The 15,707-nt window shown below is 33.1% G+C and overlaps 1 protein-coding gene and 1 long non-coding RNA gene across 2 annotated transcripts in view; both read right to left on the bottom strand.

The window, feature by feature from the left end:
* Positions 1-15,707, bottom strand: part of LOC127882228 (palmitoyltransferase ZDHHC1-like) — a 20,630-nt gene extending 4,923 nt beyond the window's left edge. Inside the window, exons 1-7 of the mRNA XM_052430757.1 lie at positions 15,536-15,707; positions 14,667-15,013; positions 14,076-14,180; positions 7,133-7,257; positions 5,730-5,888; positions 5,266-5,366; positions 3,461-3,637 (exon numbers count right to left, since the gene is read on the bottom strand). Of these exons, the coding sequence (XP_052286717.1) occupies positions 3,461-3,637; positions 5,266-5,366; positions 5,730-5,888; positions 7,133-7,257; positions 14,076-14,180; positions 14,667-15,013 (1,014 nt within the window). The 5' untranslated portion in view covers positions 15,536-15,707. The remainder of the gene's footprint in view (positions 1-3,460; positions 3,638-5,265; positions 5,367-5,729; positions 5,889-7,132; positions 7,258-14,075; positions 14,181-14,666; positions 15,014-15,535) is intronic.
* Positions 371-3,107, bottom strand: LOC127882236 (uncharacterized). The gene is made up of 2 exons (XR_008050454.1): positions 1,420-3,107; positions 371-1,109 (listed from the first exon to the last, which is right to left on the bottom strand). It is a non-coding gene; the product is annotated as an uncharacterized LOC127882236 (long non-coding RNA).

Below are 15,707 nucleotides of genomic sequence, written 5' to 3'. Positions count from 1 at the left end.
ATACAAATAATACACTTCATTGAGTATTCAAAGTGAATTTTTGTAAGCGCATTAATACACTTGAGTGCATTTCCACTGATACAAATAATACACCTTACAAAATTGAAAGTGAATTTTTTTAAGCGCATTAATACACTTGAGTGCATTCCCGGTCATACAAATAATACACCTTACAATATTAAAAGTGAATTTTTAAGCGCATTAATACACTTGAGTGCATTTTCAGTCATACAAATGATACACTTTTTGAAGTGTTGGAAGTGAATTTTTTAAGCGCATTATACGCTCAAGTGTACTTTTCATCACTTCAAATTAATATGCTTAAAAATTAACCAAATTTAAAAAAAATCCCAGCATTTTGAAGTCAGCATTCATTCTTTAAATGAAAGGTTAGTGTAAACACATACATAAAAAACAAAAAGTACAATTCAATAGATAAATACACACTTTTATTAGAATGTTAAACCTTAAAAAACAAAAACAAATGTTACATATCTACATAAAAGAGAGGATTCAAACGGGCTATTGCCTATCTGGAATTAACAATTGAAAATATCAAGCTCATACCAGTGATTTTTCTCCCCCCTGATTATCGGTAACTGATTAACAGCCAAATACAGGTGGTTTCCACTTCAAAAATATTAAAGATTTCCCCTCCTTAAGCTGAAATGTTTTCCCTATCATTTACTAGATTTTTATATATTACATTAATTCCTTTATAATATGGACAAAAGCAGTACATTTAATTCAATCATATTCTGGATCCTAATATATGATAAATGAACAGTATTCATGAAATTTATATAAATCTATACCTTATTTTTAAGATCTTCCTTTTTTTGTTCATTATTGCGCTAAAACATGCCCTTCTGAGAGCCAGTACGTACAGGTTGTTTTGAATTTCCAAAGAAAATCACTGCATACATGCTGACAATATTTAGCAGCTTAGCCCCTGTCACTATATTTGTTGTTATACACTGTTTCTTACAAAGAATGCATTCATAAACAACCCTTTATAGAGCACTTCACCAGCTGATGATACAGGTCTGAATACTACTGTCATGGTCTGCGAGGCGCTTCTCGTGCATGATCTCATTTGAGATCAGGTCCTGAAAGATATTTTATAATGTAAGTGTTAAATATTGCTGTTATGGTAATCTTGTTCAACAGTTGCTATAAATATCATAAATTTAAATCAAAACAAGTTTGTTGGCTTGTTGTTTTTGTTTGTTTATTTTTGCAATTTTAATCTCGTGATCACATGTGACTTAACGCTTTTCATAAATAATTTAAAGAAATTACGTTTGATAGAAAATACTGTTAATAAATGTACTAATATATGTGGTCTCCTTTGGCTGTGTGGACTGGTCGGAAGTGTGACTTCTTTGAATTGCAACAACCTTTATTATATAGTTTTACCTCTCAACAAATCCATCTTTTCTTGGTCAAGGACAAGCTACAGGGCACGGTTTCCCACTCCTGTTCCCCTCAAGTTGGCCTGGTATACATGTCCATACATCAGGTAGTCCCCTTTTTGCTCCCTTTTTTGGCAGGCGATGATGCACATTCTGTCCAATGGATCTTCCGATCAATGTAAATTTCACCTTGGGGTTTAACCTTCAAATATAAAATATTAAAGTTCTGATTAAATATGGGGGAAAGAAATCTGTTCATAAATGACAAGAAATAGGTATAAATAAATTTTAAGATGACAATAACCATAAAATACAGCCATAATAATTCAAATGGTGTTTTTTTCCTTAAAATTGCATTACATTTACTCATCCAGTTACATTTTCCAGTGACAATACATAAATATGATAATGATCATAATTAATTTAAATAAAAAGAGATGCAGAAATGAAAATACAAACCTGTTACAGCTGTTCTTCAGCATTCCAAAAAAACAAAAACTGCAGTTGTTGATCACTTTAACCACCCACTTTGAATCTTCTTTGCAACAAACTTATTGTTGATTTACACATTGTAGTAAATACACATTGTTTTCATCACACAATAGTTCATGTGCTGAAAGAATTTCAAGACATTTGACACTAGAATTAATGTTGCTGAATTATACCTAAAAATTTAGCTCAATTTAAGTTGCTGAAACCAAATTGTTTACAAAAATAACTTCCTGTGCTCCAAATAACTTTCTGTGCTCCAACCAATCAAAAGTGGTTTGTTTTCAAATAGATGGTCCCAGAACCAATCAAAATTCTATAAACACCCCTTTGTTTTGGCTAGATGGAGCACTGATAGGGATTAGTGTTTATGATGCTAATTGATCTCTTATCTGATCCTGATCTTATCTGATATTTATTGAATAATACACAGCACACTTAGCATATTATATTTAATTGTGAATATTTCAATATAACATACTGAATGGTGTTAGGAAATAAATATAATATTATAAATATTATTTAAATTGTCTTTTAAAATGTATGTTAATAGTCAATGTGGTAGACATTAATTGAATTGGGGTTAAATATCAGTGTAAGAAAGTTCAAATACTTGTTTTTTATGTTGTGAAGATATAATTGATTCTGGCAAGACCACATAATTTTTTTGACACTTTCAATATTTTTAATTATTTACCCACAGCCTGATTTAGTTGTACTTTTCCCTTTAAAAGCTGCTCTACTGATTCACATATTTTATGAGCAGACAAATTGCAATAATAAGACCATAAACATTATGTGAAGATAAAAAAGAATTCAGTACAATCCTCCTATTAAACACTATATCTCTGTCCTTTAACTTCAGTTATTTGCTATAGAGTTGCTCTTTTTTATGAAGATGCACTAAAACTACACTTGTACAGAAAGAATATTTTTTTTGCAAATCAGAAGATACACTAATATGCACAAAAAATGCACTTCATTGAAAAAATGCACTTATTGCATAAAAAGATGCACTTTGTCTACAGAAGATACACTTAAAGTACAGTAAAATACACTGAAAGATAATGAAAATACAGAAAAAATGCACTTTAGTGCACTTAATTATGAAAAAAATGCAGAAAAAATACACTTTTCGGTAAAAATGCAGAAAAAATACACTTTTTAAAGCGTATTTTGTTAAAAAGTGTATTTTATTTTGAGAAGGGATGTGATCAAATTTTTTTTAACAATTCTTTTGTCCCATGACCTAGGGATGCTCCACATGAAATTTAGTTGAAATTGGCTCAATGGTTTAGTAGAAGAAGATGTTTACAAATTGTTTACAGACAGACGGACGGACGCCGGACGCTGAGTTATCACAATAGCTCACCCCGAGCTATCGCTCAGGTGAGCTCAAAATAGACCACAAGCAATAATCCTACTGTATCTGAACGTTGTTTTTAAAATACACTCCACAATAAGTCTTAAATGAATGTGTGTTTATATTATGCATTCATACAGCCAGGACTTTCACTTGCTTTAAAATTTTACATCAAAACATTTCAATTGAGTACCAGTTTGGAGTTGTTGTTGTTCTCTGCAGGTATGGCGCTGGCAGAGGTGGGTTGGATCTCAACATTGGACCGGTTCCCCCTCTTGATAAACCTCAGGAAGTTAAATGATGGTAGGCAGGTTCCCTGGACTGTGTTGTTGAAACTGCTATCCTTGTTGTTTGATGGGTTCACTTTGCCCTGTGGATTAGTCACCGTTTGTATAAATGAGTAAAAAACTATTATTTTGTTAGGTTTTATTTCCACTAAGAAGGAAATTTAAAAAAACAACATGCTCTTGAATTGCAATAAGTGTCAAAAATCAAAAGGTCTCATTTTTCATGCAAGAAGGATTTATCTTGAATTGAAATAAGTGTTGACAATCAAGGTCTTATTTCTCGTGCAACATGGATTTATCTTGAATTGCAATAAGTATTAACAATCAAAGGGTCTTATTTCTCCTGCAAGAAGCAAGAAGGATTTATCTTGAATTGAAATAAGTGTTGACAATCAACAGGTCTTATTACTCTTGCAAGAAGGATTTAACTTTGAATTGCAATGAGTGTCCACTATCAAAAGGTCTTATTTCTCCTGTTAGAAGGATTTATCTTGACTTGAAATAAGTGTTGCCAATCAAAAGGTCTTATTTCTCTTGCAAGAAGGATTTATCTTGAATTGCAATAAGTGTCAATTATCAAAAAGTCTTATTTCTCTTGCAAGAAGGATTTATCTTGAATTGCAATAAAAGTAAATAATAAAAATGTCTTATTTCTCTCACAAGAAGGATTTATCTTGAATTACAATGAGTGTCAACAATCAAAAGGTCTTATTTATCTAGCCAGAAGGTTTTTATCTTGAATTGCAATAAGTGTCGACAATAAAAAGGTCTAATTTCTTTTGCATGAAGGTTTTTATCTTGCATTGCAATAAGTGTCAACAATAAAAAAATTCTTATTTATCTTGCAATAAGGATTTATCTTGAATTGCAATAAGTGTCAACAATCAAAAGGTCTTATTTATCTTAAAAGAGGGATTTATCTTGAATCCCAATAAGTGTTGACAATCAAAAAGTATTTTTTCTCTTACAAGAAGGATTAATCTTGAAATGCAATAAGTATCAATAATAAAAAGTTTTTTTTTCTCTTTCGAGAAGGATTTATCTTCAATTGCAATAAGTGACAACAATCAAAAGGTCTTATTTCTCTTTGAGAAGGATTTATCTTCAATTGCAATAAGTGACAACAATCAAAAGGTCTTATTTCTCTTGCAAGAAGGATTTATCTTCAATTGCAATAAGTGTCTATATCATGGTCTGAACTTGGTTATGTTAGGGTAGAAGTTGTGTGGTGGCCCCGTTAGCTCAGTCGGGAGAGCACTCGCCCTGGCCCCACAATTTTGTCACCCCGTGCCATCAACAATCAAAAGGTCTTATTTCTCTTTCAAAAAGGTTTTTATCTTGAATTGCAATAAGTGTCAACAATCAAAAGGTCTTATTTCTCTTGCAAGAAGAACTTAAATTGAATTGCAATAAATGTCACCAATCAAAAGGTCTTACTTGTTTATCCTGCAAGATGGATTTTTCTTGAATTGAAAAATGTGTCAACAATCAAAAGGACTTATTTCTCCTGCAAGAAGGATAATTCTTGAATTTCAATAAATGTCAACAATCAAAAGGTCTTACTTATTTATCCTGCAAGATGGATTTTTCTTGAATTGCAAGAAATTTCAACAATCAAAAGGTCTTATTTCTCTTGCAAGAAGGATTTTATTAAACATCTAAAAGTGTAGGAAATTGTTGTTCAAAGCACTCCATATTGTCTGTATAGTACCTTCTTTATGTAGCAGCTTGTGGTATTTTTGTTGAGCTTTGTCTGGCTTTTCTTTGGTCTCTCAGCCGTAATAAAGGCATATGTTGTCAATTTGTGGTAAACTGAAGATGACAGATCATTATTGAAGCAGAAATATCATTGCATTCAGTTTCATTACAATATTAACTATTGCTAATAAGAAATATATGTTATCTTTCAGCCTTGCGTCTAAAAGCATGATCATGAACAATTATTCAAACATTATTTTATGAAAATGCAGACAAAGGAAAGAGCAGAGAGCTGTGCCCATTCCCCTGCCTCTCTTGACTGGTTATCACAGACTCTTTAAAAGTTTGAGAAAATTTTCTTAGCTTTTCATCTAAAAATTTGAAAGATTTTTATTTGCACAATTTCACAACATAAATCTCCAATTTGATTCCTAATGTAGAAGGCACCATAAAATAAAGTGGCAGACATCAACTTACTGAGGTAGATGTGGAATCCAAGGAGGTGTGTGATTAAGCCGACAGCTACGACACCCAGTGTGAATAAGACAGCTAACATGGCAAGCCACGCCTCATGAGGCACTCTCTGGTAGAGGATTTGGAAGTCTGCATCTTTGTAGTGTAACGTAGCATTAAGGTCTACAATCATATGACAGAGACAACTTGCGTTAATTACATATGTAGAGAAATATGCACATGCAATAATAATAGGCAGTTGTGAAGTAACGCTCAAGGTATAAAGTCAAGTCTTGATTGCCCCTGAAAGAGTAGAGATCTTGGGATTGAAATAAGAATTATATCTTTGTGTTGGAATCAGTAGGTAGTTTGGTCTGTTACGTTCTTTGCCCAGAGCATTACGTTTTCTGCAATTGAAAAAAGACCCCATTTTTTTGTGACAAACAAAAGTATCTAGGCAGAATTGTGGATTGTCACATAAGGTATGGAAGTGATTGACAGACTGACAGAAATCATTAACTGTGGTTAAAACTTAAAGTTGCTTTGTTTTATAAATTATAGGCCAAGTACCGTTACCACCAGGAAAATTTGATATAAATAGTTAAGTGAATGATCGTCCATTGTCCGTGATGCTCAACTGGTGGTTGTCGACTCAGGTACTTCTTAAAAGTACTGGTAGTACTCTTATACTTACATCTTACTAGTATACTTCAAAGTACTACATGTTCAGAAACTACAGCTTTAGGCATCTGCCATTTATTCGGGTATTTTTTAGTTTATTTTCTGTACCCCAGATACAAAAAAGTAGAACATGAGCCAAAATTGACCAATCATGGTTGTTCAATTGGTAGCTTTTGGCTCAGTAACTACTTAAAAGTATCCAAGGTAATCTTAAGTGTACTACAATTTACCCCTAGTAAAAAAATACTTTTACTTTTAAGTATATTTTCCATACCTAGGGTACTTTGTAGTATACGTAAGGGTACCCCGGGTTCCTTTAAGTAGTACCTCATCACAAAATGACCAATCCTGCGTCACAGATTGGCAATCTGACATCTTTTCTCATAGCGATGCAATAAGCAAACGAGTTGAGACATTATTTGAATACAACCCATAATTGCCTATGCACCTTTTGATTAACTTCATAAGCTTCCCTTGACAAGTTACATTACTACAGCTGAATGTTGCTGTCTTGGACTGCCTTATGTTTGTTTCTGGATTTGTTGAAGAGGATTATAGTAATGACCATCTGTATATCTCAAATTATGAATTATATCAAAGTAGAGTTAAACAAGAATGTGCACGCTTGTTGAATAAGGAACTTCTCCTTTGCCAGGGAAAAGTGACTTCCACATGCTGATAAGGGAGAAGTCAAAACTCAAAAGGTACAAGTCATATAGTGTCATAACAATTTGTAATAGTTGTACCTCGATATGGCTGCAGAATGTTTCTGTCGTTTTTGTCAGTGAAGTATGTGATGAATTCCATCACAGCAATACCGGTGACCAAGACAAGAGCAACAAGAGCCGTGGCAAGTGTTGCTATGTACCATCTGGAAACAAAAACAGAATATCACCATAATGTGAGGTAGCAGTGGCAAAGCATATGGTGGTCCATATAGCCATAAGGAAGTCCAAGCTCTAATCCCAACTCCAAGAGGATCTTCAAAATGTCCTCCAATGGCACCAAGCACTGGTTCTTCTCAGGCAACAGACTCAAGAGTGTCTCAATAAGCCTTAAGCTTTGGATACAATAAAGCTAAACAATAAACAGGTTTAAACTTGGAACAGAACATAAAGTTTATGCATGATATACGGACCTGTACCCAGATTTGTATCTATCAAATTTGAAAATCTGACCACATTCTTAAAAAGCTGCCAATAGGATGTCATAGAAATACTCACAGTGAAATCTCGCTATTAAGACCGACTGTGGGACTTTTGAAAAGTGGTCTTAATAGTGAGGTGGTCTTAATGCTGAGTTTCCATGAATTTTGATGGAAAGATAACACAAATGGTAAATAGTCAATGAACTTTAATCTTTTTGCAAGAAATATAACAGTAGTAAATCAATACATTGTACAAATATAGTATTTTAAGCTTTTCAAACAAGAAGTAAAACATTATTTTCATCATGGTGCTATCCTTTACTCTTTACTTAAAGAAACAGTTAATTGGTGTAGGCTTAGCAAAGCTTTTTTATTTTATTCACCTGTTTTGTAGGGTAATTTCTATAATGAGCGCTTTTTTTTCAATGGCAAATGCAATTTTTGTCACAACATGGTCAATAGGTTATCTCTGCATAACAATCTAAAAAAGCAGATAAATGTCAAACTATCAATTTGCCTACTGAATGTAATAAGTCATGTAACTGACATTTTTATAAATTTTTAATTTTTTCCATTTTTGTGTTTATTAAGGTGACATGCATCAATTGTTAAAATATTAAGTCAACCTTTTTGGTAAAAATAATGTTTTTATCAATTTTTTGAAATTGACAAAACAAACACATGTCATTTTCTGAATGCAAAAAGTAGCGTAACTGACATTTTGTTAAATTTTCAGGAGAAGCAAAAAAATGTTCTATCAAAATAATAAACATGTTTCCGTATTCAAATTTTCTGATTAGTATTAGAGTAACACTTGAAAAACGATACAAAACTCCAAATTGATATGTCTTTTTTAAAACAATAAAACATTAAGAAAGGAGCAGTTACCATAATTTTCAACACTGAAATATTTTGAGCGCAAAAAATAACTTAAGTGCTCTTATTGTATTTTTGAAAATGTCTGAAAATATGCTTTCCTGAACAATTCACAAAATGTCAGTTACCCTAGTTATAACATTCAGTAGACGAATTGACATAACGGAACCAAGAAAAAAAACGTTTGGAAGGACGAAAAAGTTTACAAATTAACACACCTAGCTGGGTCTTTCAAATGCTGAATAAATCAGTCAACTGCCGTTGAGATTTTCCATCATACTCGCGTTGATTAAATCAATATTTTCTTTTACACAAAACTTTTTCTGTTTTCACTTATCCATTTTGAATAACAATATGGCATACAGGTCGGTTTCAGGTCCATCACAAACAAAACAATCTTATTCAATAATCCTATATGTTATATAATTGTCATCTTTATTATTTTAAGTGTGTACCAAACAATAACCAATTTTCTCATCTAAGACGCTATAAGCTAATTATCAATCAAGAATAAAGGGTTAAAAAGAATAACAAGGGCTGACAATCTAATCATTGCAGTTGATGCTTAAAACAGTTCTCGTTAAATGTCATTAATTGGGCAACGGTCACAACGTCACTTCGTAAACAAACCCCATCAAACCACAACTTCCAATTAAGTTAGTTGTTAAAATCGCTGGTATTAGGTGGGTGTCCATTTACAGCAATTTTGTTGATTGATATTGATTAAAGATGTTGCAATACCTGATTAGCAGGTTGGTCGGATTAGTGAGTGTAATGGCGTTTGGAATATAGAAGGAAAAGTTCAGTACTCAACAATGGTGGTCGTAATAGCGAGTTGGTCATAATACCGCGGTGGTCATTTAGAATTTGTACTTATAAGTTAAATAATTATAATTCTTAACACAACTTGTTCTGTTTATTTTGTACCTGTATTAAGGGGAAAAGCATGTTTGAACAGTCAAATAACAGTGCTTATGCATTAATGGATACTTTAGCTCAATTGGTTGTTTGCAGCTAGGGTACTACCTAAAAGTACCCAGGTACTATTAAGTATACTACAATGTATTCCACATAGAAAAAATACGCTTAAGGTAGCGCACCCGTAATGGGCACCAATCCAAATCTAATCTAATCTATTATTTTCTTAATTAGCATCATTTCACTGAACTACATGCAAATTTTTAGGTAGGCTTCCCATGCTTTAAAAAAAAAATTGATTTTTTCAAAACCACCCCAACACTTGGCTTTTGTCCAGTTTATGTGCACCCCTTGGGGTATATGAAAGTTCCATAATTCATCCAGATTTCCAAATATAGGCATGCAGTTGGTGTGTACAGATGCAGAAAAGGTGTTTAAAGTTTAAACAAGATGGAAAAAAAATTCTTTTACAGCCATTTATTTTTTATAACTTGTGATCTATGGAAGAGCGCCATGAAATGTAAGTGGTTTCAGGCCACGTAGAAATTGGGTTGGTTAAAAACAAAGTGTCATAAAATTCAAAATAGTATTATTTAAGTAATATTTTGAACTTAGTTTTTATAGATACACTATATACAGCAAAAATACCAAGAAATAGACAGATTTACCGTTTACTTTTGAAATAAAAATAAAAATGCAACATGCATGGGTCATATTTCACCCAATTTAGCCATAACGTTGTTTTAATTTTAATAATTGAAGAATGTGCATATACAATAAACAGAGCTTATAATTATGTCATATTAAATCAAATTATGTTAGAAAAGAAATAAAATGCGTCGCAAGAAAGTATACGTAGTCGACAGGATTCGAACCTGCGCGGGAATATCCCAAAAGATTTCTAGTGCCTTAACCACTAGGCTACGGCACTTAATATTAGGCTCTTCAACCATCAAAGAAATTGTGGGAAATCATTAGAGGTCACTGAGCGCTTCCTTAAAGGTACCCGGCCATACTAATATGTACTTTTTAGTATATTTTCCGTACCCAGGGTCCCTGTAGTAAATTACTAAGAGTACGCAATGTACTTTTAAGAAGTACCTGAGCCAAGAATCACCACTTGTAGAGGCTCCATTGGTGGTTGTTGGCTCATGTACCACTACAAAGGACCCTATGTACTCTTAAATATAAAATGTACCCCAAGTACAGACAATTCGCTTAAATTCACATACTCCGGGGTACTTTTTTTTGTATATTTTCTGTACCCTGGTACTTGTAGTATAGCTAAGAGTGCCTGGGTTACTTTAATAAAGTACCTGAGCTGACAATGACCAGTCCAGCATTATACAAGAGAGTTGATTTATTTCAGACTCAACATCAACGCTGACATTCTCCTTGTTAAATTATTATGGTTAACAATACCTTTAATTTATTTTAAATATTGCATCCAGAACAGTGTCAATATTATAAGTGCAGTGGGGGTTTCACCATTTTGGGAATGGGGCAGGGTCCCTTTGGATTGGGAAAATTTGCTGTGTTTTGACTAAAATTGAGAAATTAGTGTTGTTGTTGTTTTGCTTAAAAAATGCTTCAAAATTGAGAATACAAGTGCTTTCAATATTATATTTACTAAGGTTAAACTAATATGGATGAATAAAATATTGAGATAAAAAAAAAATGTTTTTGACATCTTCCATTGGGAATTTTTAGCTGCCATTTGGGAAAAATATATACTTTTTTCCATTGGGAATGGTGCCCATTACCAGACCCGATTTTGAATGAAAAAAAACACTGAAGTGTCATGATGTACCATGAAGTCCTTTGACGCTAGGGAAAAAGCAATGTAATTCAGAATTCAGCTGATTCCCATTGGTGCATACAATATGCATAAGAGACAATAAATTATAATCAAAGCAAATCTATAACAACACCACCACAGTTCCTTCCCCTAGCAAGTAACAGAACATGATTTAAATTGCAGAAGAAACTGGAAACCTAAGACATTTTAATAAACAGTGACATGTTTGTACGATTTATTTAATTTTATTAGAAGAAACTGGATTAAACACAAGTAAACTTATGAATCTTTTAAGGGTTCAATATAAGATTAATTATCCAATTTGGGCTTTTTTGTACTTCAAAATTGGGATAAATTGTAAGAAATTTGTTATGGTTTTGGGAATGGTACAGTTTGCCACTTCCCAACTTTATATAGAGTAAAGAGGCTGCTACTGTAAGGATTATATGAGAAGGCTTTATTTAGTTATTGTACCAGTGAAGGTATACCAAAGTAGCACTATACACAATATACAGTATTGGTCCACTATTGGATATTGATTTAAATGGTTATATGCAGTTAGATTTGTATGATATATATTATGACAATTTTGGAACAATAAGTATACCATAATAAATATATAATATTATTAGCTCTTACATCTAGCACTCCTCCAAGTCTGTTACAATGTGTCATTTTGTGGTCTACTTTCAAATATAGCAACAGAAGACAATATGTGACATACTTTTACTACTTAAAGTATGGTTTTAAATATTTCAGTTAAGATTTGATTGTTATTTCAGACACACACATTTGACGTATATATCAGACAGTATTAAACTTCTTACTTCAGGTCCTCTAACTAGTGATTTTAAAGAAATATATAAGGGTGTACCATAGGGCTCCATATTAGGACCTGTCCTTTTCAACATCTTCATCAATGACATTTTTTATTTTGTAAATAATAGTTGTCTGTACAATTATGCAGACGATAATACACTGTCTCGTGCGGATTCTGATATCAAAAATGTGGTAAAAACGCTAGAAGATAGCATGTCTCTTATGAATTGGTTTCAGAACAATAAAATGAAAGCTAATCCTGATAAGATCCAGGCAATTGCTATTGGTAATAAAACCAAAAAAGAAAACATAACTTTTAACTTTGATGATATCAGAATTCAATGTGATGATAATGTGGTACTCCTAGGTGTCACTATTGATTTCAAACTTAAATTTGACATACATGTCTCAAATATATGTAAAAAGGCTTCAAGACATTTTAATGTCCTCAAACGAATTGGGAAATATCTATGTAGATTAGGAAAATTTAGTATATATATTATTCTTTCATCTTGTCAAATTTTAATTACTGCCCTCTTACTTGGCACTTCTGTGGGGAGGTTAATACCAAAAAGATTGAAAAGATACAGGAAAGGGAACTGCGTTTTATTAACAGTGATCACAATTCTGACTATCAAACCCTTCTATCTCGCTCTAAAATGCCCTCCCTTAAAATAAGAAGAATAAGGACTATGGCACTTGAAGCCTTTAAGATTTTAAATAAACAAGGTCCAACATACTAACATGATCTTCTTAATATGAAAAAACAAAATTACTCTTTTAGGTACACTGGGACAGCTGATATACCAAAGGTGAGAACCACTGGTTATGGCACTAACTCCTTCCGCTCCTATGCTGCCAAACTATGGAATAAGCTCCCTCAACACTTTAGAGATGAAAGTAATTTCAATCAGTTTAAAAGCCTGATAAGCTCATGGAGCGGAGAGAGTTGTACCTGTACTTTTTGTTCTAACCATGCTTAGTAATAGTAATACTTCAGACACCCTGCTTATATATTCAGCATCCGATTTGCTTCTACCTTGCTTTTTGCATATCCTATGCTAGATTAGTTCATTATTGTTTTTGCTATATGCTTTGTTCATTATTGTGCTAGATAAGTTCATTATTGTTTTGTTATATGCTTTGTCTTTTATTTTGCCTTTTATACTTAGCTTTAAAACTCAACCCCTATATGTGCATGTATGCTATTGAGGATATGTACACACACTCACATTATATCTAAGATGAGTCTGTGTATATAGACTATTTATTCCACCTTGCTTTTTTGCATTTCCTATGCAATCTGCTAGATTAGTTCATTCTTGTTTTGTTATATGCTTTGTCTTTTATTTTGCCTTTTATACTTAGCTCTAAAACTTAATCACTATATGCATGTACAACATGTATGCTATTGAGGATATGTACACACACTCATATTATATCTAACATGAGTCTGGGTATATATACTATGTTTTCATTCATATATGTGCTTTGTAATGTAGCTGCTGATCATTTCCTTGCAGAACTGATCTGAGGTAATAGCAGTTTTCTCAAATCAATTTTTTATCTGTCGCACCTTTGTGCCCATATTTCTCACTCAGTTTTTTACCCATTTGCTTTTAAGGCAGCTTTAAGACATTTATAAGTCAAGATCAGCAGGTACACCACACATTTTTTAATCATACAATGTATTTATGTTATTTGTTTTAAACCCACCTTTGATCTTTCATTTCAGTATTGAAACTACCATGTTTTATAGTCATTTATTTATTTATTTATTCTCATTGACTCTCGCATATGCTTGTTTAATTGTTACATGTTATGTTGTTCTGATATGTCGGTAAATAGCTATACATGGCTAATGTTTATATTGACATTTATGCACCGACTTAAAATAAAAATTGAATTGAATTGAAAATATTAAAATGTTGCAGTGGTGTAGTGAATGAGGTGTCGGCCAAGTGATCAGGAGTTCGTGGGTTTGATTCCTACTCGGGAAGTGTTCTCATTATCGCTTCCATAGACACCAAGTACGGGTTCTTTCCAGGAAATGGACTCGGCAGTGTCCATATTTGCCTATAAGTCTCGAAAGAGTGGTTGGCAGTAAGCAGAGATAGATAATAATTGTTACCGGTAGTTCTTGGCTCCAATGCAGGTGTTCAACCATGGACAGTGATGGTCAAAATTCTTCACACACTTGTTGCACTCTCTACAGTGCCTTATTTTACTATCCTTGCTGGAAATTAACATTAAAAAATGTTAGTGAAAATGACAGGTCCACATCATGAATTATAGACAATTTGAATAAACAGTTAATAAGAAGTAAGACAGCTTTAGTTTCTTAACGATTTACAAAAACATGCGTTAATTCTTTACGCGAGAATACCACATTTAAACCACAAAATTGAAAGTCTGTCATATAAAAATAATACCGATTGTTGTTCACAGTTACGCTCACAGTCACAGATATGTCTTTTGAGAGGACATTTAAAAAAATTATTCAGGCATTTCATTTGAAGCAGAAATTCCGAATCCTGCTTTTTGGCAAATTGCAAGCTACTCATTTTAGACTCAGACATGCATTTATTTGATGTTGTTGCTTTTGTATCAGCCATTTTCACAAACAACTATACTCAATTTACTGCCAGTAACCACAAAAGCTCTGCCTGAGGACTTTCTACCCCTGACTGTAAGCTAAAAGAAACAAATTGCAACAACTTACTAGTACCCAACGTCCACTTGACAGAAGTTACAATGGCCATCTTCTATGACGAAACTATGCTTTGCTCTGTTCAATTTGACTTTTGGCAATTTGGCCTGAAGCACCTTATCATCACACGGGTCGATGGTTAAAGTTGCCACGTGGACAATAAGGTGCACGAAGATCACCACCCCCGGCACTGCATGAGCTGCGGGCTGCCAGGAGTTGTGAAGCGCAGGCACCAGTGACGTAAAATGTAATACTCCGAAAACCACCAGTACCACCCAGGCTATCACCTGGGTGATATGGGGTGGAAGAGTACATCCGTTTTTACGACTAGGTTCAGTTAAGGCCTCTATATCCGCCATCTGAAGTAAAAATAAACGTCAACCCTTAATTCTAGATATGTTTCTTTATTTCTTTCTTTTATTTACTTTGGCAGAAAGTTAAGTTGAGGTGTGAAAATCCTATGTTGGAATTAAGTTGTTTTATTGTTGGACAAGTAAATATGACCCGCCTTTTTTGTCCATAGATAAATACGATTGAAACATAATTAAAGTGCATATATGCATTTAGGCAATCAATGCAGCATATGCTGTTTATTAAAAATTATTGGATAACTTTCTTGAACTTTTAATGAAGAATGTTAAACTTTGTTCTTTTAAGATTCCACAATTATTTATAGCAGATTTCACAGTGAGTGTGCATTAAATTGGGTTCATTTATTTACGTGTGATGAAATATAAAAACTAGTATAATCAAACTTTTCAAAGTTAAGGATTATAGCCTCAAGATATTACTTCCCTTTGTAAAAAAAACACTAGCAGACGAATGTTATTTTATTGAAATTGAAACACATTGACAATACAAGTAATTAAGCTTAAACCTACCTTAACGGATGAGTCCCAAATAACCCCATGGTGCACGACAGTTGAACTTGCATTCAACGAACACAAAACAAATATTTCCGAAAACAAAACGTGACAGTGATGCTTCCTTGTTTAACAAGAGAGGCAATCGCACATTCTCGGCCCTTTCCGTCAAACATCGGATAAGTACCTC

This window comes from Dreissena polymorpha, chromosome 5 (assembly GCF_020536995.1).
Source record: "Dreissena polymorpha isolate Duluth1 chromosome 5, UMN_Dpol_1.0, whole genome shotgun sequence".
Lineage (NCBI taxonomy): Eukaryota > Metazoa > Mollusca > Bivalvia > Myida > Dreissenidae > Dreissena > Dreissena polymorpha.
The sequence above is the reverse complement of the archived record's forward strand: the minus strand, read 5'-3'. Positions and strand labels throughout refer to the sequence as shown.